Source organism: Orcinus orca, chromosome 14, assembly GCF_937001465.1.
Source record: "Orcinus orca chromosome 14, mOrcOrc1.1, whole genome shotgun sequence".
In the NCBI taxonomy this organism is placed as follows: domain Eukaryota; kingdom Metazoa; phylum Chordata; class Mammalia; order Artiodactyla; family Delphinidae; genus Orcinus; species Orcinus orca.
Window position 1 is genome coordinate 27,512,628 of NC_064572.1, and position 22,064 is coordinate 27,534,691.

At 41.6% G+C, this 22,064-nt stretch overlaps 2 protein-coding genes across 3 annotated transcripts in view; one reads left to right on the forward strand and one right to left on the reverse strand.

The window, feature by feature from the left end:
* The first annotated feature begins 1,063 nt into the window (after positions 1-1,063).
* KIFBP (kinesin family binding protein) overlaps positions 1,064-22,064 on the forward strand; it is a 41,490-nt gene continuing 20,489 nt past the window's right edge. Inside the window, exons 1-2 of one of the 2 annotated variants that reach the window (XM_033407603.2) lie at positions 1,064-1,569; positions 8,269-8,367. In XM_033407603.2, the coding sequence (XP_033263494.1) occupies positions 1,144-1,569; positions 8,269-8,367 (525 nt within the window). In that variant the 5' untranslated portion in view covers positions 1,064-1,143. The remainder of the gene's footprint in view (positions 1,570-8,268; positions 8,368-22,064) is intronic. The other variant, XM_004280800.4, reaches the window with a different exon arrangement.
* LOC101273310 (thymosin beta-4-like) lies at positions 12,889-13,507 on the reverse strand. The gene has a single exon (XM_033407605.2). The coding sequence runs from the start codon at positions 13,438-13,440 to the stop codon at positions 13,306-13,308; it is 135 nt and encodes a 44-aa protein (XP_033263496.1). The 5' UTR covers positions 13,441-13,507; the 3' UTR covers positions 12,889-13,305.

A 22,064-nucleotide genomic window follows, 5' to 3' on the forward strand; every position in this document is an offset into this window, starting at 1 on the left:
CAGGTTTTGGAAGTGAGCAGCCCATGTAATGAAAGTCTTGGAAGTGGGTAAGATCTCCCTGGGACAGAATTTAGGAAAGAATCCTGAGGAGCACTAACATTTATAAAGGACAGATGTTTAATTTCATTTATTCCTAATAATTATTCTGTAGAGGTAAGTAATATTATCATTTATGTTTTACTTGAGAAACCCGAAGCTTAGAAAATTAGAAGCTAATCAGTTTGAAGCTGAGATTCAAACTTTGTGTCTATGAGCCTCCAAAATCAGTGCTCCTTTGTGTATCTCAAAGCATTTTATATACCCAGCTCTTGAGAGTAAACCTTCTCCGGCCTGGCCCCCGCCCCTCGTATTTGACGATAATTTTGGAAAGTTATGTAATGGGAAAAGCCTTGCTTGAAGTGTCTTGTCACAGCTCTGGCACTTAACTCTTGTATTACTTTGAGATGTTGTACATATCCCTACAACCTGTATTTCAGGGTTGAAGTGAAAATACTTTTCGATCACTCAGTGCTTTTTACATTCTTTTTTTTTTTTTTTTTTTTGCCCGCGCCATGTGGCATGCGGCATGTGGGATGTGGGATCTTAGTTCCCTGACCAGGGATCAAACCCGTGTTTCCTGCATTGGGAGCGCGGAGTCTTATCCGCTCGACCACCAGGGAAGTCCCGAAGCTATGCATTAATAACAATACACGGATCCTTGTTACATTTTTATCCAGTGATGGGCTGGGTTATATACTGTCAAAAGGTTTCTGCCTTTCAGCTTATATCAATTAACGAGAGTACTTAACCAGCTATGTTTGTAAACAATATTTCCTTGTGATCTGCTGAAGTCAATCGTATTTTTAAGCATCTACAACTTCACCGGGTCAACGAGAGACTCACCACCGCAGAGGGCGGGGCTGGAGGTGGGACTATCGTCAGTACAGGTTCCTTTCCATGACAACGGTTGCTATGGTGACTGCTGCGCCTTCCCATTGGTCACTGCCAAGCATATTGCCTTTCCCCTGGCGGACGTCATTGGATAGCGTTCTGCAGTGCGCAGGCGTAGGGCTCTCGGGGGCCGTAAGTGAAGTGTCGCAAAGCAGAAGGAAGGCGGGAGTCCTGTTTGCAAACACTGAGGAAACCGAGGTTGTGGAGGACGGTATGGCGGATGCTCCGTGGGCCGAGATTCGTGAGAAATTCCAGGCTGCGCTAGCCTTGTCTCGGGTAGAATTGCATAAAAACCCGGAAAAGGAACCGTACAAATCCAAATACAGCGCCCGGGCGCTGCTGGAAGAGGTCAAGGCTCTGTTGGGCCCTGCGCCTGAAGACGAGGATGAGCGACCTCAGGCCGATGACAGCTTGGGCGCAGGGGACCACGCCTTGGGACTGCCGGCTGAATTGGTGGAGGCCGAGGGGCCCGTCGCCCAGGGGGCAGTGAGGCGGGCGGTTATTGAGTTCCATCTCGGGGTGAACCACATCGACACGGAGGAGCTGTCGGCGGGGGAGGAGCATCTGGTGAAATGCCTGAGGCTACTGCGCAAGTACCGACTGTCGCACGACTGCGTCTCACTCTACATCCAGGCTCAGGTGAGAGCGAGCCCGGCCCTGGTGTTGGCTGGAGGCTAGTGGGTGGCGAGGGGCCCCAACTCTTGCCGAGACCAAAGGCAAACGTATAAGACACGATTTGTCCCCACGTTTTCGCACTTTTGTGATAAGCGGCTTCCAAACTCCCTCTCCACCCTCTTCGCACACTCCACCAGCATTACTTAATTGCTTTGCGTAGTCGTGGTCAACGCGTTGGTTTCCCGAGACCCTCCAACTCTCCACTATTCCAAATCCTGTTCATTCTGTTAAGAAAAATCCAAGGTAATTTACTTCTTAATTTAAGGTCTCAAGGAAATTGTAAAGAATGACCAGAGTACATTCTTAATTTGAAACAAAGTATCTAAAATCTTACGTTTCTGTTCTTGCCGTAGTCATTCGTTTGCTTCCCAGGGAATTCCTGCCTGTTCTTCAAAACCGATCTCAAGACTCACCTGATACTTGTATATAACTTTCTTTGGATCATTTTGTTCTTAACTGACCTCTTCCTCCTACCTTTGAATTCTTAAAATACTTGTTTCCTATTTATATGGTGCTTGGTTTATTAAGAAATAAGTCTGACATTGTGGTCAGGAACATAACAGTTCAGAATACAAATATGTATGAACTTCTTTTTTAAGTTATTTATGTATATTTAATTTATTTACTTATTTATTTTTTGGCTGCGTTGGGTGTTTGTTGCTATGCGCGGGCTTTCTCCAGTTTCAGAGAGCGGGGGCTACGCTTCACTACGGTGCACGGGCTTCTCAATGCGGTGGCTTCTCTTGTTGTGGAGCACCGGCTCTGTAGTTGTGGCACGCAGGCTCAGTAGTTGTGGCTCACGGCCTCTAGAGCGCAGGCTCAGTAGTTATGGCTTACGGGCTTAGCTGCTCCACAGCATGTGGGATCTTCCTGGGCCAGAGCTCGAACCCGTGTCCCCTGCATTGGCAGGTGGATTCTTAACCACTGTGCCACCAGGGAAGCCCTTGTATGAACTTCTTGTGTCAGGTACTTTGCTTAAGTAAGCTCACAAACCCTTACATTCAGTAGTTCAAGTTCCTAGGATGTGTGATCCAGGGAACATTTACCACAATTGATCTTATGGTGAGTAGGTCTCAAAGAAAAACTTCAGAATTAAAAAGGAAATTGTATAGGTTATATTCTGTTATCATGGCCCAATTAAATGAAAAGTTACACATATAACAGGAACTATATCTCTTTTTGCTCACTATTTGTAATCTCAGTCCCTGGCACATAATAGGCCCATTCTAAATATTTGTTGAGTGGATGAATGATCTAATGAAATCCATAAGATATTGAATTCAAACAAAATCTCAGTTATTTGAAATTTTCTTCAACCATTTGGCTGCCTAAAAGCTTAATGAACATTAAAAAAAAGTACTTCAATATCTCAAAAATTGAATTAGAAACCTTCCTTAATGTAATATAGGATCTCCAGTATTTGCTGTATTTTATTGATTTTAATATGCATGTTCTTAAATATATTAATATCTCTGAAATCAGGATCCATCTTACAGCTGATTGATTTTGTGTCATAATTTTCTTGGCAGTGTTTTCTTGTTGATACATAAAATAATTGTGTCTTAAAACTTGTGACATCGTACGCTCAATGAATTACAGTATTTTGAACAGTAAGCCTTTTCTGAAGGGTGAATTATTAGAGATATTTTTACTAAAACCAGGAACAAAACCTTGATTAGATGTTCTGGCCGTTGCAATAGTATAGAAAGCAAATAAGAATATCAGTCTTTAAAAATAAAAATCATCTTTTTTTTTTTTTTTTTTTTTGTGATACGCAGGCCTCTCACTGTTGCGGCCTCTCCCGTTGCGGAGCACAGGCTCCAGATGTGCAGGCTCAGCGGCCATGGCTCACGGGCCCAGCCGCTCTGTGGCATGTGGGATCTTCCCGGACCGGGGCACGAACCCGTGTCCCCTGCATCGGCGGGTGGACTCTCAACCACTGTGCCACCAGGGAAGCCCCCAAAATCATCATTTTTATATGTGATCCTTATATACCTAAAAAACCTAAAGTCATCAACTGTAAAAGTCTTAGAACTATCAGTCTGATAAAACAGGAGGATATAAGGTAAATATATAATATCAGTAATATTCTATATATAAGCAAGAACTTGTTAAAATATTATTTTTAGAAATTGCATTTACAAAGAGAGTATTGGGGTAATAGAACTGATAATCTTAAAAGGAATGATATACCATGTTCCTAGGTGGCAAGATTAAACATATCATTTTCCTGATGTTCATTTATAGGTCTGATGCAATTCCTGCTGAAATCACAATAGGCTTTCTTTTTTCTTAGAACTGGACAAAATGAATATGTTTATCTGAAAGAATAAAGAAAAGTGAATATAAAAATATGAAAAGAAAAGTAATGCACTGGAACTAGCCTGGGAGGTACAACAGTAGTATTTTAATTAGATTGGGCTTATGCTAGTCTGTTTCTGAACTCTACTGTTCAGTTGATCTGTTTATTCCAATGGCATTACCACTCTATAGCATTTTATTACGTTTAATATTTGCTATATATGATGAGAGATTTGACCTCACTACTAATAAAGCAAACTGAAAGAATGAGATAGAAAAATTGTATCACATTGGCAGAAATTATTAAAGATATTGGTTACGTTTATTGTTGGAGAAACAATGAGGAGATGGATACTGCCCATTAGCATTATCGCTAGTGGAAATATAAATTCATAGAACTTTCTGGAGATCAGTAGGTATCAAAACTCTTGAGTCAAGACTTTGACTTAGGGCTTCCCTGGTGTCGCAGTGATTAAGAATCCGCCTGTCAATGCAGGGGATACGGGTTTGAGCCCTGGTCCTTGAAGACCCCACATGCCACAGAGCAGCTAAGCCTGTGCGCCACAACTACTGAGCCTGCGCTCTAGAGCCCGTGAGCCACAACTACTGAGCCCACGAGCCGCAACTACTGAAGCCCGCGCTCCTAGAGCCCGTGCTCCGCAACGAGAGAAGCCACCACAATGAGAGAGGCCCACGCACCGCAACAAAGAGTAGACCCCACTTGCCGCAACTAGAGAAAGCCCACGCGCAGCAATGAAGACCCAATGCAGCCAAAAATAAATAAGTAGTTAAAAAAAAAAAAGACTTAAAAATTCCACATCAATATTCTAAAATAATATTGAGACAAGTATGCAAAGGTAGGTTAACATGGATGTTTGTCACAGCATTGTTAGTTTCAAAAAAAGAATAAATTAAACATTAGTGAGATCTATAGTTAAATAAATACTGGTACATCCATACAGAAGAACAATATGCAGCCATTAGAAATAATGATTTATACTTGTTAACCAAAACTATCAATACTAAGAGGAGAGGGAAGACTAAAAGGCATGTTTGGAATTACATAGAGTGATTCTATTTTGGCAAAAGACTACCTGTGTGTGTGTATGTATGTGTAGGAAAAAGTTTGAAAGTATCAGTCCATGGGAATTTGTGATATTCTGACTCTTTTGTCTCAATCTGGTGTCTCCTTCCTGGGAAACTACAGATATACAGGACCTGGACCCACTTAGATTATCAAGGGAGACTGTCCCCGTCTACCTTCCCCAGAAGAAGGGGGCCTTAGGAATGGTTTTTGTCTGGTTTTCCTTCTAATTTGTGCTATCAGCAATATACACTTGCATTTCCTGAGTGAAATTTAACTTGACAAATTAGTAGATTATTCTCCCCACTGCCAGGATACATATATATAAGGAGGGCGGTTTTTGTGTGTTTATAGCTTTATTGAGGTACAGTTGATGTACAGTAGACTGCACATATCTAAAGTATACAATTTGATGAACTTTGACATCTTTATATTCTCATGAAACAGTTACTGCAATCAAGGTAATGAACATATCCATCACCACTAAAAGTTTCCTTGTGTCCCTTTGTAATTCCTCTCTCACTCCTTTATTCTCTCTCCCTTCTCCTTGCCCTCCTCCACCACATTTTCTAGAATTTCATAATGGAATCATATGGTGTATACTCTTCTTCTGGTCTGACTTCTTTCAATCCGCATCATTATTTCATTGCTGCATCTGAGATGATTTTTTTTCTTCCTTTTTTAGTCTGTTAATATGGTGAATTACATTGATTGATTTTCCAATGTTAAACCAACCTTTCTTTCCTGTGATAAACTCCACTTGGAGTTTTTGCCAAGCCAAACGAGTAAAATATTACTCTTTTATATATTGTTGGACTGGATTTGCTAAAATTTTGTTAATATTTTTTGTCTCTTTGTTCATGAAGGATATCAGTCTGTAGTTTTCTTGTTGTGTCTTTGGTTTAGTATGAGATGGGAAGTGTTCTTTCCTCTTTGCTTTTCTTGATGAATTTGTGTAGAGTTGGTATTATTTTTTCCTTACATTTTTGGTAGAATTCACCAGTAGTACTTTTTTAGCAGTTTTTGTTTTATATTTATTTTTTTCCTTACCTATTCTGTTATCCCAAGGGCAAGAACATGATGTTGCTTTGTGAATGATACAGTACTTTCTGATGTATTATGGGATTTATATTGTAAAAATAATTCATGTAGAATGTCAAAAGCAGTCACCTATGTGGAGTAAACACTGAAAAAAACATTAACACTATTAATTTTGAAAAATCAAATCAGTTCTAGATCCCTTGCATGGTCCTTAACTTCAGGACCTCAATAGGTTATGGTTAAAAAAAGCCTTTAGTCGTTTGTAGACACACTCTAGGGTCTCTACTTGATTTAAGATTTATCACACACCAGAGTTGTTGCTTTCTGTGGCACAGCCTACCCTGGATCTAGCAGCCTAAATGCATCACCATCCCGTCAAAATAGAGTAAATGTGGCTAACCAGTTCCTGGTAGTGGGTGTGTCGCTAATCTGTCTAGGCTAGGTACAGTCTGCTGGGGTTGTGCTGGTGTCATGGCCAAATGGAGTATCTCAAGGACTGTTGTCAGAGGAAAAATAAGCTGACCTAGGGAGTGAGAAAAGGTGACTTGTGGATTCATTTCTAAATTCAAGAAATGAATATTAAGGGAGATTATATTCTCTGAGGCTAGGTGGGCAGAATAATCGGTAAATTAGTAGTGAGCCAGAGCCCTTTAAGCTTCCCCAGGGTACCGCAAAGGATTGCATAAGTAATATAGAGGAGAGAACTGCCCAATCTCAGTAATTTATCACTATGACCTACCTGCAGTCCTAGACACTGAGAACTGATCAAGTCACTTAAAAAAAATTATAGAATAGGTATATTACGTGAAGCCATGAGACCAGAGGTCTGTGTTTCAGGGCAGTGATCATGTCACCTTTAAACTGTAGGGTTTCTAAACATGTTTTTTTGTGTCATGTACCCCTTTTGCAATCTACTGAAGCCTGTATTTCATGAAACAGAATAATGATTTTAAATGTATAAAATAAAATGTAGTGGTTATAAAAGAAACCAATAACATAGAAGTTACTAAAATATTTTTTAAAACAAATGTATGATATAGTGATACATGAGCTTCCTTATTAACACATTAAATAACATCTGTGTCTAATAACTTCCATAATTTTAAAGTACTAATGAATATAAATGGTATTTTGAGATATCTGCAAGCTATAATATGAAGATTTTTTTCACTTCTATAGGCCACAGAAATCCCAGGTACTGTAATACTGTTTCGTAGGACATAGTGAAAATAAGTTTGTAATAGTTCTCCATCTACATTCATAGACTCTGAATTCTCTTCATGGGTAACTTGTGGGTCCTTGGGCCCAGGTTAAGAATTTGCTTTAAAAACTTTGTTTTCCTTATTCTGTTCCCTTCCCTAGGGAGGTAAGCAAAAGATGTTGGAAGCCCAGCCTCAGAGGTATCCCTGTGCCTGAAAGCCTGTCACAAGCGTTGGGAGGCAGAGTAACCCGTCTAAAGGGGAGCTAGTCTTGAATTCTGACCATGTAAACAGGCCTGATTTTCCCTATACAGAGTCTGATAAAAGGAGTCCTGTGGCAGGGGAAAAACTGGCTTAGTTTTTAAAATGTAACATTGTACCCCTAAATGTAGCAGATTGAAACAACAAACTTTTATTATAACAGGAATCCAGGCATGGCTTAGCTAGTTGCTTCTGGCTCAAGGTCTCTCATCAGATTGTTGGCCTGCTTGGGACTGCACTTGAAGGCTCAGCTTGGGGAGAACCTGCTTACAAGCTCACTCATGTGGTTGTTGGCAGGATTCAGTTTCTTAAAGGTTGTTGGTCTGAGGGGCCTCGATTCCTTGCTGGCTGTTGACCTCCCAGACCATGTGAGTCTATCCATAGGGTGGCTCAGAATATGGCATTTGGCTTCCCTCAGAGAGTACAAGCAAGAGGGAGCACCCAAAATGGAACCACAGTGTTTTGTAACCTGATGTTGGAAGAGACCTTCTATCACTTTTGCCATATTCTGTTTGTTAGAAGCAAGTCACTAAATCCAGCCCAGACTTAAGGGGAAGAGATTATACCGGGCATGAGCACCAGGAGGCAGGAATCACCAGGGAATCCATCTTAGTGGCTGCCTCCCACGACATAAGGACAGTAGTATTATGAATAATTAATTCATGGTTAATCAGACTGTGGTATTGATACTATCTGATAGGTAAGTATTGACTTTGAAACTATGAAAACTACTTCATTGGAAGATTTATATTGTCATTATTTGTCTTTATTTTCCAGAATAACCTGGGTATCTTGTGGTCTGAAAGAGAAGAAATTGAAACTGCACAAGCTTATCTAGAATCATCAGAAGCTCTATATAATCAGTATATGAAAGAGGTATGTTGCATGTCAGATAAATTTTAATCTTTTTTTTTAAAAAAATATTTGTTTGGCTGCACTGGGTCTTAGTTGTGGCACGTGGGATCTTCATTGCAGTGTGCGGGAACTTCTGGTTGCGGCGTGTGGGATCTAGTTCCCTGACCAGGGATCCAACCTGGGCCCCCTGCATTGGGAGCCTGTAGTCTTAACCGCTGGACCACCAGGGAAGTCCCTAAATTTTAATCTTTGATTGAAACTAGTCAAGAATTGACATTAAGAATTCCTCACTCATAATATTGGAATATGACTTTTCAGTATACTTTGGGACCTCTCTATAGAGCTGTCTAGGTGGTCATCTAATAGCTGAAATTATTTTATATTAAAAACTTCAGAGTTCTTAAAAATAACCCTTGGATAAGGTCTAATGGCAGCCTTAATCCAAATATAATTGTGTAAGAAATATTATTCTAATATCCTAAAATACTGATATTTGCATGTTTTCATCTATAATCTAAAATTTCTGTTTTGATTTCCACTGAGGATAGCAGTGCTTAAAGGAAGGCAAACAACTACCTAAGCAAAATATATGAAATATTGGAGGCACTGGTTCTCAAATTTCAGCATGCATCAGAATCACCTGGAGGACTTGTTAACACACAATGCTCATCCCCAGACTCTGATTCAGTAGGTCTGGGTTGGGACTTGAGAATTTGCATTTTTAACAAGGTGCCAGGTGCTGCTGCTAGTTTGAGTACTGCACTTTGAGAACCACTGCTTCAGGGCAGTGATTTTCAATAACTTTTTTTTTTTTTAACTGTAAAACCCTTCTGAAATACAGTATGTAAAAACTGATTGAGGTACTCTGGTTAAACAGGTCAGAAGAACCCTGAGCCCAATCCACTACAGATACCTTCTTCCCTCCCCATTGTGGTAGTACAAAAGAGATGCTGTAGAACTTCTAGGGCTCTGGAGAGCCTAGATTGAAAACTTTTACTTTAGAGGGTCACGGTCCTACAAAGGTGAACTTTGTAACACCACTGTGTTACCGTTCATTTCCTTAGTAAATTTTACCTACCACTTGGCAACCTGGAGGAGGCTATACATGTTTGGGGGCAAGGAGGTAGATAGGAAATCTCTGTACCTTCCACTCAGCTCTGCTGTGAACCTAACACTGCTCTAAAAAATGAAGTCTATTAAAAAAAAACTTGGCAGTCTTCTAAAATTAAAATGGATTTAGTTAATTTTGTTTTGAGGCTATGTGTAGCACTTCTTTCTTTTTTTTTAATATTTATTTTTGGCGCTTTGGGTCTTCGTTGCTGCATGTGGGCTTTCTCTAGTTGTGATGAGCGGGGTCTACTCTTCGTTGCAGCGCGCAGGCTTCTCATTGCAGTGGCTTCTCTTGTTGCGGAGCATGGGCTCTAAGCACGCAGGCTTCAGTGGTTGTGGCACACAGGCTTCAGTAGTTGTGGCTCACAGGCTCTAGAGCGCAGGCTCAGTAGTTGTGGCACATGGGCTTAGTTGCTCCACGGCATGTGGGATCTTCCCAGACCAGGGCTAGAACCTGTGTCTCTGGCATTGGTAGGCGGATTCTTAACCACTGCGCCACCAGGGAAGTCCCAAGCACGTCTTTAAATAACCAGATATTTTGAGGTTTTTCAAGCCCACGGTTAAGAATCAATGTCTTATCAAGTTCACCAGTGATTTATACTTTGCCAAATTTAGTGGTAAATTCTTAGTCCTCACCTTATTTGACCTATCGGTAGCATTTGGCATAGTTGATCAATCTAGCCTCTGGCTCAGTTGATTAGTCTCTCTTCCTTGACATACTTTTTAAGTTTAGCTGCTGCTTGTCTGTTTTTCCTTCTTTTCAGTCCTTGTTGCATCCTCCTTATATCCCTAACCTTTGAACAGTGGGGTACCCAGAGTTCAGTGTTTCGATGTCTTCTCTTTCCATCTGCATTCATTCCCTTGTTCTAAATATCATCTCTGTGCTGATGACTCCCAAATTATATCCGCAGTCTGTACCTCTCTAATTGCAGACTTGTCTGTCCAACTGCTGATTTGGCACTTGTACTTTTTATGGGGTAGGTATCTCTAAAACTACTAACACTGAGTTTCTGATAGCCTTCCTCTCCCTACCTTGCTTGCTATAAACACCAGCTTCTTTCTTCAGTTGTTGAGGCCTAAAACCTTGGAGATGCCTCTTCTCCTCACACTATCTAATACGTCAGCAAATTCTGTTGGTTTCACTTTTAAATTCTGTCTAGAATCAGACCACTGCTGTCACCATCATCTCATCAACTACATCAACTTGTAGTCTCCTAGTTGGTCTTCCTGCTGTCATACCCCCTTCAGTTCAAAGGTATATTAGACCACATCACTCCTTTCCTCAAAATTTTCAGTGGTTTTCCCATCTTACTCAGACTCCAAAGACCCTTGAAGACCGGCAAGTTCGGCAAGTTCATTTTCTGATCTGGCTACTATTACTTCTCTGATTTCATCTACTATTCTCCCCTGTCTTGTTCTGTTCTAGCTATACTGGCCATCTTGTTCTAAAACACAGCAGACAAGCTCCCAACTCAGGGCCTTTGCCCTTCTCTGTTTCCTCTGCTAATGCCACTCTTCCCCTAGATATCTACCTGGGTCACTCCCTCATTTCTTTCAGATTTTTTTTTTAAATAAATTTATTTGTTTGTTTTTGGCTGCGTTGGGTCTTCATTGCTGCGCGTGTGGGCTTTCTCTAGTTGTGGAGAGCGGGGGCTACTCTTCGTTGAGGTGCACACGGGCTTCAGTAGATGTGATCGCAGGCTCTAGAGCGCAGGCGCACGGGCTTAGTTGCTCCGCGGCATGTGGGATCTTTCTGGACCAGGGCTCGAACCCATGTCCCCTGCATTGGCAGGCGGATTCTTAACCACTGCGCCACCAGGGAAGCCCCATTTCTTTTAGATTTTGACTCAGACATCTCCCATCTAGTGAGGACTCGTTGGCCACCCCTCCGCAGCACTTCCTATCCTATCCCCCTTTCCTGCTGTTTTTGCTTTGCACTTATCACTAACATATTCATTTTAATGATTTATTTATCACCCATCTTCAGTACTGGAAAGATAAGCTCCAGGACAACAAGGATATTTTTACTATTATATTCACTGCAGCATCTAGAACAGTATCTATTTCTTGATAACGAATGATATTCTGCCTTGTTCATCCAGATCAACCAAAAAAAGAACAGTATTACTACCGTGTGAATGCTTGAATGAATTTAATGGAGGGTTTCAGTTTTAAAATATGTAAGGTAGTGTTCAGTTGGAGAAGTTTAATTGCTTATATGGTTTTCTGCTTGTTTGGTATCAGTCAATAATTAATAATTCTGAATAAAAATATTTTTAATATTTCATAAATTATTGACCTAATGGTGGCAGAAGTTAGAATGTCATTTTTAAAAATCTATAGATACAAAATGTAGTTCTAGATAAAGGAGAGATCTAAACAGAGTGGAGAATCACTGAATTTGAAGATAGGAAACCTGGGATTTCTAGTTTGACTTTGGTTGTAACGAACTGACTTGGGAGAATTCAAATTTTCTGTGCCACCTATTCCTCATTTGTAAGATGGGGATACCCCTCCTGTCTCAACAATACAGAAGTGTTACGGGGATCAGATAATAAAGTAGTTAATGCAGAGTCACTAAAAATACACTATCTAATAATTGCAGAATGGTTAAATAAATTATGATACTCTTAGCAAGGGAATGTGATATAACCATTAAAATGATAAATATTTAGATCATCAATACATGGAAAAGGTGTATAATATGTACACCTTGATTACAACTATATTAACATTTTTCCTGGTAAGGCCCTGCAAAGATGAACTAGATGATATAAAACTAACTAACATTTTAGTTTCATAAAACTAACATTTTAGTTTTAGACGATGTAACTAATAAAAACTAGTATTTATTGAGTGCTTAAGCAGGCTACATTTTATTCTCACAACAATACTATGAAAGAGGTACTGTTATTCTCATTTATAGGTAAGGAGTTTGTGATTCAATGAGGTTAGCATATACTATGTGACACAATCAGAATTTAAATATGGTTCATCTGACCCCAAACTTTGGTTCTTTCTACTCTACCATGCTACCTTCCAAGGTAATATTATAGTTAAATATTTAGTGTATTAAAGGGATTCTTTTTCTCCATAAAATTGCTCAAATATAGAATAATAAAAAAGAAAATGTAGTTGTGAAGAGTTATTTATTAGTAGGTTTTGGGTGGGGGGGTGGTAAAGAGACACAATCTTATAAGCCAGAGAGATTTTAAACATTGATTCATTCATTTATTTTCAGATTTGAGATATACTTGATGTATATACTACTGTGTACGTTTAAGATGTACAGTGTGATGATTTGATTCACAGATACATTGCAAATGATTACCATAACAGGGTTAGTTAACACCTCCATCACCTCACATAATTACCTTTTTTTTTGTTTTTGTTTTTGTGATGAGAATATTTAAGATTTACTATCTTAGCAACTTTTTTTTTTCAGGTTTTAAAACTTTTTATTTGCATATTAAAAAAATTGTGCATTCCAATAATTAAAATCATTTGAACAACAACAAAAAAAAATGGCACTGATTAAACTGCATTTTACAGCCCGCAGGACACCCTGGACCAGCTTGCTCTTTACTCTAGATTTCACTGTCGTCCCACCCAGCCTCCTTCACCAACATGCAAGTTCTTTTCCTTCCCTGCCAGCCAGACAGGTGGATGGGAAGCAGGCGCGGCCTTCGTTGTCAGTAGTTCTCCATTCTTTGATGTGAAAAAGGGCAGCACAGTCATTTAAACTTGATCCAACCTCTTTGCATCTTACAAAGTTAAACAGCTAAAAGAAGTAAAATAAGAAGGCAATGCTCGTGGAATGTACAGTGCATATTGGCGGCGCACGCCTCATTACGACTCGCCTGCTTGCTTCTCCTGTTCAGTCGTTTCTTGTGAAGGCAGTGGATTTTTCTCTTTCGTTTCTGTTTTCTTCAGTTTCGACTTATCGAATTTCTCAATCTCAGCCATATCGGGTTTGTCAGACATGGCTGCAGAGGAAGCGGAGCGAGTTACGAGGGAACGAGGTCCGACCTGCGCAGTGGTCGCCGCCGAGTCTATCTTAGCAACTTTTGAGTATACAGTACAGTATTTTTTTTTTTTAAGATTTATTATTTATTTATTTATTTTTGGCTGCATCGGATCTTAGTTGCGGCACACGGGATCTTTGTTGAGGCATGCGGGATTTTTCATTGCAGTGCACGGGCTTCTCTCTAGTTGTGGCTTGTGGGTTTTCTCTTCTCTAGTTGTGGCGTGCGGGCTCCAGGGCGCGTGGGCTCTGTAGTTGTGGCATGCAGGCTCTCTAGTTGAGGTGCACGAGCTCAGTAGTTGTGGCGTGTGGGCTTAGTTGTTCTGCGGCATGTGGGATCTTAGTTCTCTGACCAGGGATCAGACCCGTGTCCCCTGCATTGGAAGGCAGATTCTTTACCACTGGACCACCAGTGAAGTCCCTACAATACAGAAGTATTAACTGTAGTTAACATGGTGTACAATTAGATCCCCAGAACTTATTAATCTTATAACTGGAAGTTTGTACCCTTTGCCAAACATTTCCCCATTTCCCCCATCACCTCAGCCCCTGGCAACCACCGTTCTACTCTCTGTTTCTAGTTCACCATTTTTTTTTTTTTTTTTAAGATTCCACATACAAGTGATACCATACAGTATTTGGAAGATGACCATTTTAAAAGCATTTGGCACACATTATAAAATTGCTTTCCAAAAAGACTACTAATGTATCCTTACTCCACTAGTGTATGAGAATTCTCATCTCCTTCACAACTTCTCCTTATATAGCTTTAAAAAAAAATCTTTGCTAATATAGGCAGAATGGTCTCATTTTAACTCAAATTTCTTTGATTAAAGAGATTAATTTTAAAATATTATTTTCTGTTTGTATTTTCTCTTTTGAAAGTGTTCATGGTTTTTTACATTTATTTACTCATTTGTGTTTTCTTGCTAATTTTTTGCTCTTTTATGTTAAATCTTTTAAAATTGAGTTATAATTGGCATATGACATATTAGTTTAAGGTGTACAACATAATGATTCAAAATATGTATATATTATGAAATGATCACCACAGTAAGTCTTGTTAATATTCATCACCACACATTTTACAGTTTTTTCTTGTGAGAACTTTTAAAAGCCACTCTCTTAGCAACTTTCAGATATACAATACAGAATTAAAAAAAAAATTTATTGGAGTATAGTTGATTTACAGTGCTGTATTAGTTTCAGGTGTACAGCAAAGTGAATCAGTTATACATATGCATATATCCACTCTTTTTTAGATTGTTTTCCCATAAGGGCCATTGCAGAGTATTGAGTAGAGTTCCCTGTGCTGTACAGTAGGTCCTTATTCGTTATCTATTTTATATATAGTAGTGTGTATATGTCAATCCCAATCTTCCAATTTATCCCTTCCCCCCACTTACCCCTGGTAACCATAAGTTTGTTTTCTACACCTGCAACTCTATTTCTGTTTTGTAGATAAGTACATTTGTACCTTTTTTTTATTTTTTGGCCGTGCCCCATGGCGTGCAGGATCTTAGCTCCTTGACCAGGGATTGAACCCATACCCACTGCAGTGGAAATGGTAGAGTCTTAACCACTGGACCCATTGCGTGCAGGATCTTAGTTCCTTGACCAGGAATTGAACCCATTCCCACTTCAGTGGAAACAGTAGAGTCTTAACCACTGGACCACCAGAGAAGTCCTTGTACCCTTTTCTTAGATTCCACATATAAACAATATCATATAATATTTGTCTTTCTCTGTCTGACTTACTTCACTCATTATGACAATCTCTAGGTCCATCGATGTTGATGCAAGTGGCATTATTTCGCTCCTTTTTATGGCTAATATTCCATTGTATATATGTACCACATCTTTATCCATTCATCTGTCGATGGACATTTAGGTTGGTTCCATTTCCTGGCTATTGAAAATAGTGCTGCACTGAACACTGGGGTGCATGTATCTTTTCCAGTTTTGGTTTTCTCTGGATATGTGCCCAGGAGTGGATTGCTGGATCATACAGAATTATTAACTGTAGTCACCATGCTATACATTATATCCCCAGGCCTTATTTATTTTATAACTGGAAGTTTGAATCTTTTGACTGCCTTCATTTGCCCTTTCTGACCACCCCCCAACCTTTTGCTTCTAGAAACCACAAACCTAATCTGTTCTATGTATCTGTGAGGTTGGTTGGTTGAAGATCCCACACGTGAGATCACTGGTAGTATTTGTCTTTCCTTGTCTGACTTACTTCACTTTGCATAACATCCTCAAGTTCTATCCATGTTGCAAGTGGCAAGATTTCCTTCTTCTTCTTTTTTTTTTTTTTTTTTGGTGGTACGCGGGTCTCTCACTGATGTGGCCTCTCCCGTTGTGGAGCACAGGCTCTGGACGCGCAGGCTCAGCGGCCATGGCTCACAGGCCCAGCCACTCCGCGGCATGTGGGATCTTCCCGGACCGGGGCACAAACCCGTGTCCCCTGCATCGGCAGGCGGACTCTCAACCACTGCGCCACCAGGGAAGCCCTATTTTGTTCTTTTTTATGGCTAAGTACCTTATAAATCATTTTTCAGTACAGTTTCGTGGCATGAAGTGCAACTCATATTGGGCAATTATGACCACTACTGCGCTTTCTGGGTAGCAGTCTACCAGTTTTCCTTTAAGGAACCACCGACCCCCAAGTCTCTGTCCATGTGGTTTGGTGGGGCTTCCCCTGTTTCAGCTCCAACGGTGCATATGAAATTCATGCCTGGCCAATGAAAGTTCTCTCCTAGGCCAGAGTAGTTGGCCCAGGGACAGTCTTGGAAGGAAGTTGGGTGAATCAGAGTCAATGCTCATCATCCTGGGTTGTGCTAAAGTACTGGGCGAGGGGACTACCATGCTGCTAAGCTGGCAGGATGTAAGCCTGGTGATGCGGGGTCCTGTTCATAGAAGGAGGTGCCTGAAAACCAAGAGAGGAAAGTAGATCCAGGAAGTGAAGAAAGACACAGGCCTCAGTTATTTAAGCCAATATATTTCTTTTCTTCTCCTTCTCCTCCCTCTCCCTCTCCTTCTCCATTTTTGTTTTTGCTTTTGTTATTGTTGTTGTTGTTGTTTGCTTGCAAGGAGTTGCAACTAACTAGCCCAGTATGGCAGGCAGAATAATGGCCTCCCAAAGATGTCTCTGTCCTAATCATCCTAATCCTTGGAACCTGTTACCTTACATGGCCAAGGGCAATTAAGGTTGCAGATGGAATTAATGCTGCTAATCAGGTGATCTTAAAAGAGGGAGTGGCCTGGATTATCCAGGTGGGACCCATGTAATCACAAACGTCTTTAAAAATGGAAGCCAGAGGCAGAAGGAAAGTTCAGGGTGATGTGGTGTGAGAAGGTGCGGTTTGCCTTTGCTGGCTTTGAAGATGGACTAAAGGGCCACAAGCCGAGGAATGCAGAAGCCGGAAAAGGTAAGGGAGCAGATTCTCCTCTGGAGTTTCCAGAAAGAAAGGCAGCCCTGCCAACACCTTAGTTTCAGCCCGGTGAGACCCATGTCAGACTTTTAGCCTATAGAACTATAAGGGGACACATTTGGGTCATTTTAAGCCACCAAGTTTTGGGCAGTTCGTTACAGCAGCCACCAACAGTGTGGTGATTTGTTACAGTTAAGCTGAGAAAATTAAACACCGTGCATTCTACCCGTTGCCTCCCAACGCTGCCCTGTGAAAGCACAGCCGGTGGTTCCACACGCCCGCGGGCCAAGCCCACAGTCCTCACCGGGAATTGAGGGCTTGCGTGGGCCGCCTGGCCGGCCTCAGCCTATTTTTCCAGACTCATGTCTCCATCCGTGCTTCTTTCAGTAGTTTCTTCAGCTAGGGTTACTCTTCTCACTTTCCTCTCCAGGCCCTTGGTGTTGAGGCTGAGCCGCCCCTCCTTTCCAGCCCTCCCCCCACCGATGATGCCTTGCTCTCCTTTCTGCCATTGTAGCACTCCGACACGCCCGTCCCTTCCTTCAGGGCTCAGCTCTCGTCACACCTGCCCGCACAAACCCTCATTTGGGCCTGGACACTCCTGCCTAAAGCTGTGACAGTTTCAGATGTGCGAGGACAATGGTTTGTCCCCTTGGTGCTGTGTTCCTGGTCCTGGAGGGACCTGCCCAGGCTGGGCATCTGGTGCTCTCAGCACTTCCAAGCCCTGCTTCTTGGGAGAAAATGGGCTCTGAGAGGGCAAGCAATGCCCCCCAAAGCCTCCTAGCCTTCAGTCCACAGGTCTTTCCACTTTTCCCTGCGGCCTTCAGGCCCTCAGTAGAGATGTTGCACGTGTGATTGCTTGATTGTTTCCTCAGCCCGGCTGGATGACTCACCAACCTCCACAGACCAGCCATCCCTGCCTGCGTTCAGCAGGGCTCCCTCCCTCAATGTCCTCAAGCTGAAACCGCAGAAATGCGTCTGGGGTAGGGGGAGCCTCCAAGAACCTCCACTTTTTTATGTATCAGGGCAGAAAGAATCCATCGAGAGGCAAAGTGATAGAAGTGATTTATTAGAATAGGACACTTGTGAGGCTTACAAGCAGGTGAGCAAGGGAGTGCTGTACCCTGAGAACGTAGTGGGCTACAGTTTTATAATCAAAATTGGGGAGGGGGAGAAGGCCACCTTCTTCCTCGTTCTTTTTTTTTTTTTTTTTTTGGTGGTATGCGGGCCTCTCGCTGTTGTGGCCTCTCCTGTTGCGGAGTACAGGCTGCGGACGCGCAGGCTCAGAGGCCATGGCTCACGGGCCCAGCCGCTCCAGACGCACAGGCTCAGCGGCCATGGCTCACGGGCCCAGCCACTCCGCGGCATGTGGGATCTTCCCGGACTGGGGCACGAACCCGTGTCCCCTGCATCGGCAGGCGGACTCTCAACCACTGTGCCACCAGGGAAGCCCTCTTCTTCTTTTTTTTAATGGCTGAATGATACTCCATTGTGTGTGTGTATATACACATTTTCTTTATCCATTCATCCACTGACAGACACTAAGTTGTTTCCATGTTTGGCTATTGTAAATGTTGCAGTGAACATGGGGTGCAGATAACTTTTCAAGTTAGTGTTTTTGTTTCCCTTGGATAAATAAACAGAAGTGGAATTGCTGGATCACATGGTAGTTCTATTTTTAATTTTTTTTTTGCGGTACGCGGGCCTCTCACTGCTGTGGCCTCTCCCGCTGCAGAGCACAGGCTCCGGACGCGCAGGCTCAGCGGCCATGGCTCACGGGCCTAGCCGCTCCGCGGCATGTGGGATCTTCCCGGACCGGGGCACTAACCCGTGTCCCCTGCATCGGCAGGTGGACTCCCAACCACTGCGCCACTAGGGAAGCCCTATTTTTAATTTTTTGAGGAACCTCCAGTTGTTTTCTATAGTGGTGGCACCAATTTGCATTCCAACCAACAGTGCAGCAGGGTTCTCTTTTCTCCACATCCTTGTCAACACTTGTTATTTCTTGTGTTTTTAATAATAGCCATTCTAACAGGTATGAGATAATATTTCATTGTGGTTTTGATTTGCATTTCCCTGATGATTAGTGATGTTGAGCGCGCTTTCATGTGTGTGTTGGCCATCTGTATGTCTCCTTTGGAAAAATTCAGATCTTTTGCCCATGTTCTAATCAGATTTCTTTTTTTTTTTTGGCTATTGAGTTGAATGAGTTCTTTATATATTTTGGATATTAACCCCATATTGCATATATGATTTGCACATATTTTCTTCCGTTTGATAGGTTGCCTTTTCATTTTGTTGATGGTTTCCTTTGCTGTGCAGAAGTTTTTTTTTTAATGTTTGATGTATTCCCACTTATTGATACTTTATTTAACAAACATTTATAGTAGCACTTGTGGACACTGTTACAGGTGATTTACAAATTTTAACTCATTTAATTCTCACGACAACTTAAGAGGTAGATTTTTTTTTTTTTTTCTGTATGCGGGCCTCTCACTGTTGTGGCCTCTCCTGTTGCGGAGCACAGGCTCCGGACGCACAGGCTCAGTGGCCATGGCTCACAGGCCCAGCCGCTCCGTGGCATGTGGGTTCCTCCCAGACCGGGGCACGAACCCGTGTCCCCTGCATCGGCAGGCGGACTCTCAACCACTGCGCCACCAGGGAAGCCCAAGAGGTAGATATTTTTATTATTTTATAGATGAGGGAACACATGCACAAGAGATTACATGACTTGCCCAAGTCCACACATCAGTAAGTGGCAAAGCTGGGGTTACAACCTATTGTTAACGTGGTCTGACTCCACACCACACACTTTTAACCACTATATCCTACTGCCTCCCTTAGTAGTTGGACTTAGTCTAAAACACAAGTATGAAGTGCTCCTTTAAGAACTGTGTAGTGTAGCGAGGACTCCATATCTGTACCAAAATAATGATGGCAGATAAAAGAAATGTGCTGTAAGCAGAGTGCATAGACTAAGCGTTCCTATTTGCTTTGTCGGTTTAATTCACTAGACATTTATTGTTTTTACTTTGTGCCAGGTACTATGCATAATGCAGGGGAATCAAATATGAATAAAATATGGTCCTGACGCATGACAAGCTTCCCCTGGAGGAGAAAGATTGGAGCAAATCAACATGTTAATTACACCCACAAGAAATTTTAAAATGTGCTTTTAGGTTTTTTTTTTTTTTTTGGTTGCGTTGGGTCTTTCTCTAGTTGATGCGTACGGGCTTTCTTTAGTTGCGGTGAGCAGGGGCTATTCTTCGTTGTGGTGCCCGGGCTTCTCATTGCGGTGGCTTCTCGTTGTGAAGCATGGGCTCTAGGCGTGCGGGCTTCAGTAGTTGTGGGGCGTGGGCTTAGTAGTTGTGGCTCGTAGGCTCTAGAGCGCAGGCTCAGTAGTTGTGGTGCACAGGCTTAGTTGCTCCGTGGCATGTGGGATCTTCCCAGACCAGGGCTCGAGCCTGTGTCCCCTGCCTTGGCAGGCGGATTCTTAACCACTGCGCCACCAGGGAAGTCCCTAGTTTTTTTTTTAATTTTTATTTATTAAAAAAATATATATTTTTTAACATTTATTTATTTATTTGGCTGTGCCGGGTCTTAGTTATGGCATGTGTGGGATCTTTAGTTGCAGCATGCAGGATCTAGTTCCCTGACCAGGGACTCAACCCGGGCCCCCTGCATTGGAAGCGCAGAGTCTTAACCACTGGACCACTAGGGAAGTCCCTAATTTTTATTTTATACTGGAGTATCATTGATTAACAATGTTGTGTTAGTTTCAGGTGTACAGCAAAGTGATTCAGTTACACAAGTATCTATTCTTTTTCAAATTCTTTTCCCATTTAGGTTATTACAGAATGTTGAGCAGAGTTCCCTGTGCTATACAATAGGTCCTTGTTGGTTATCTATTTTATTTTTCTTTTTTCTTTCCTTTCCTTTTTTCTTTCTTTTCTTTTCCCTCCCTCCCTCCCTCCCTCCCTCCCTCCCTCCCTCCCTTCCTTCCTTCCTTCCTTCCTTTCTTCCTCCCTCCCTCCCTTCCTCTTATTGAAGTATAGTTAATTTACAGTTGTGCCAATCTGCTGTACAGCAAAGTGACTCAGTTATACACATATATACATTCTTTTAATATTCTTTTCCATTATGGTTTATCACAGGATATTGAATGTATTTCCCTGTGCTATACATTAGGACCTTCTTGTTTATCCATTCTAAATGCAATAGTTTGCATCTACCAATCCCAAACTCCCAGTCCATCCCTCTCCCTCCCCACCCCCCTTGGCAACCACAAGTCTGTTCTCTATGTCTGAGTCTGTTTCTGTTTTGTAGGTAGGTTAATTTGTGCCATGTTTTAGATTCCACATGTAAGTGATATCATATGGTATTTGTCTTTCTCTTTCTGACTTACTTCACTTAGTATGGTAATCTCTAGTTGCATCCATCTTGCTCTAGTGACATTATTTCATTCTCTTTCTATGGCTGAGTAGTATTCCATTGTATATATGTACCACCTCTTCTTTATCCATTAATCTGTTGATGGACATTTAGGTTGCTTCCATGTCTTGGCTATTGTAAATAGTGCTGCAGTGAACACTGGGGTGCATGTATCCTTTTGAATTATGGTTTTCTCCAGATATATGCCCAGGAATGGGATTGCTGGATCATATGGTAGCTCTATTTTTAGTTTTTTAAGGAATCTCCATACTGTTCTCCATAGTGGCTGTACCAATTTGCATTCCCACCAACAGTGTAGGAGGGTTCCCTTTTCTCCATACCCTCTCCAGCATTTGTTGTTTGTAGATTTTTTTGATGATGGCCATTCTAACCAGTGTGAGGTGATACCTCATTGTAGTTTTGATTTACATTTCTCTAATAATTAGCGATGTTGAGCATCTTTTCATGTACCTGTTGGCCATTTGTATTTCTTCTTTGGAGAAATGTCTATTTAGGTCTCCTGCCCATTTTTTGATTAGATTAGAATGTACATTTAGAATATGTGTTTATAGCCCTTAATACTTTTTTTCTGAGAAATATATCCCCAAATTGCAGAATTTTAAAAGTCATGGATCTTCTACCTTGGCGTTTTAACTTTCCTCCTAAAGTGCTAAGAGGAGCAGAACACCACAAAGCCAGACTGAGATGTTAGTTGCCTT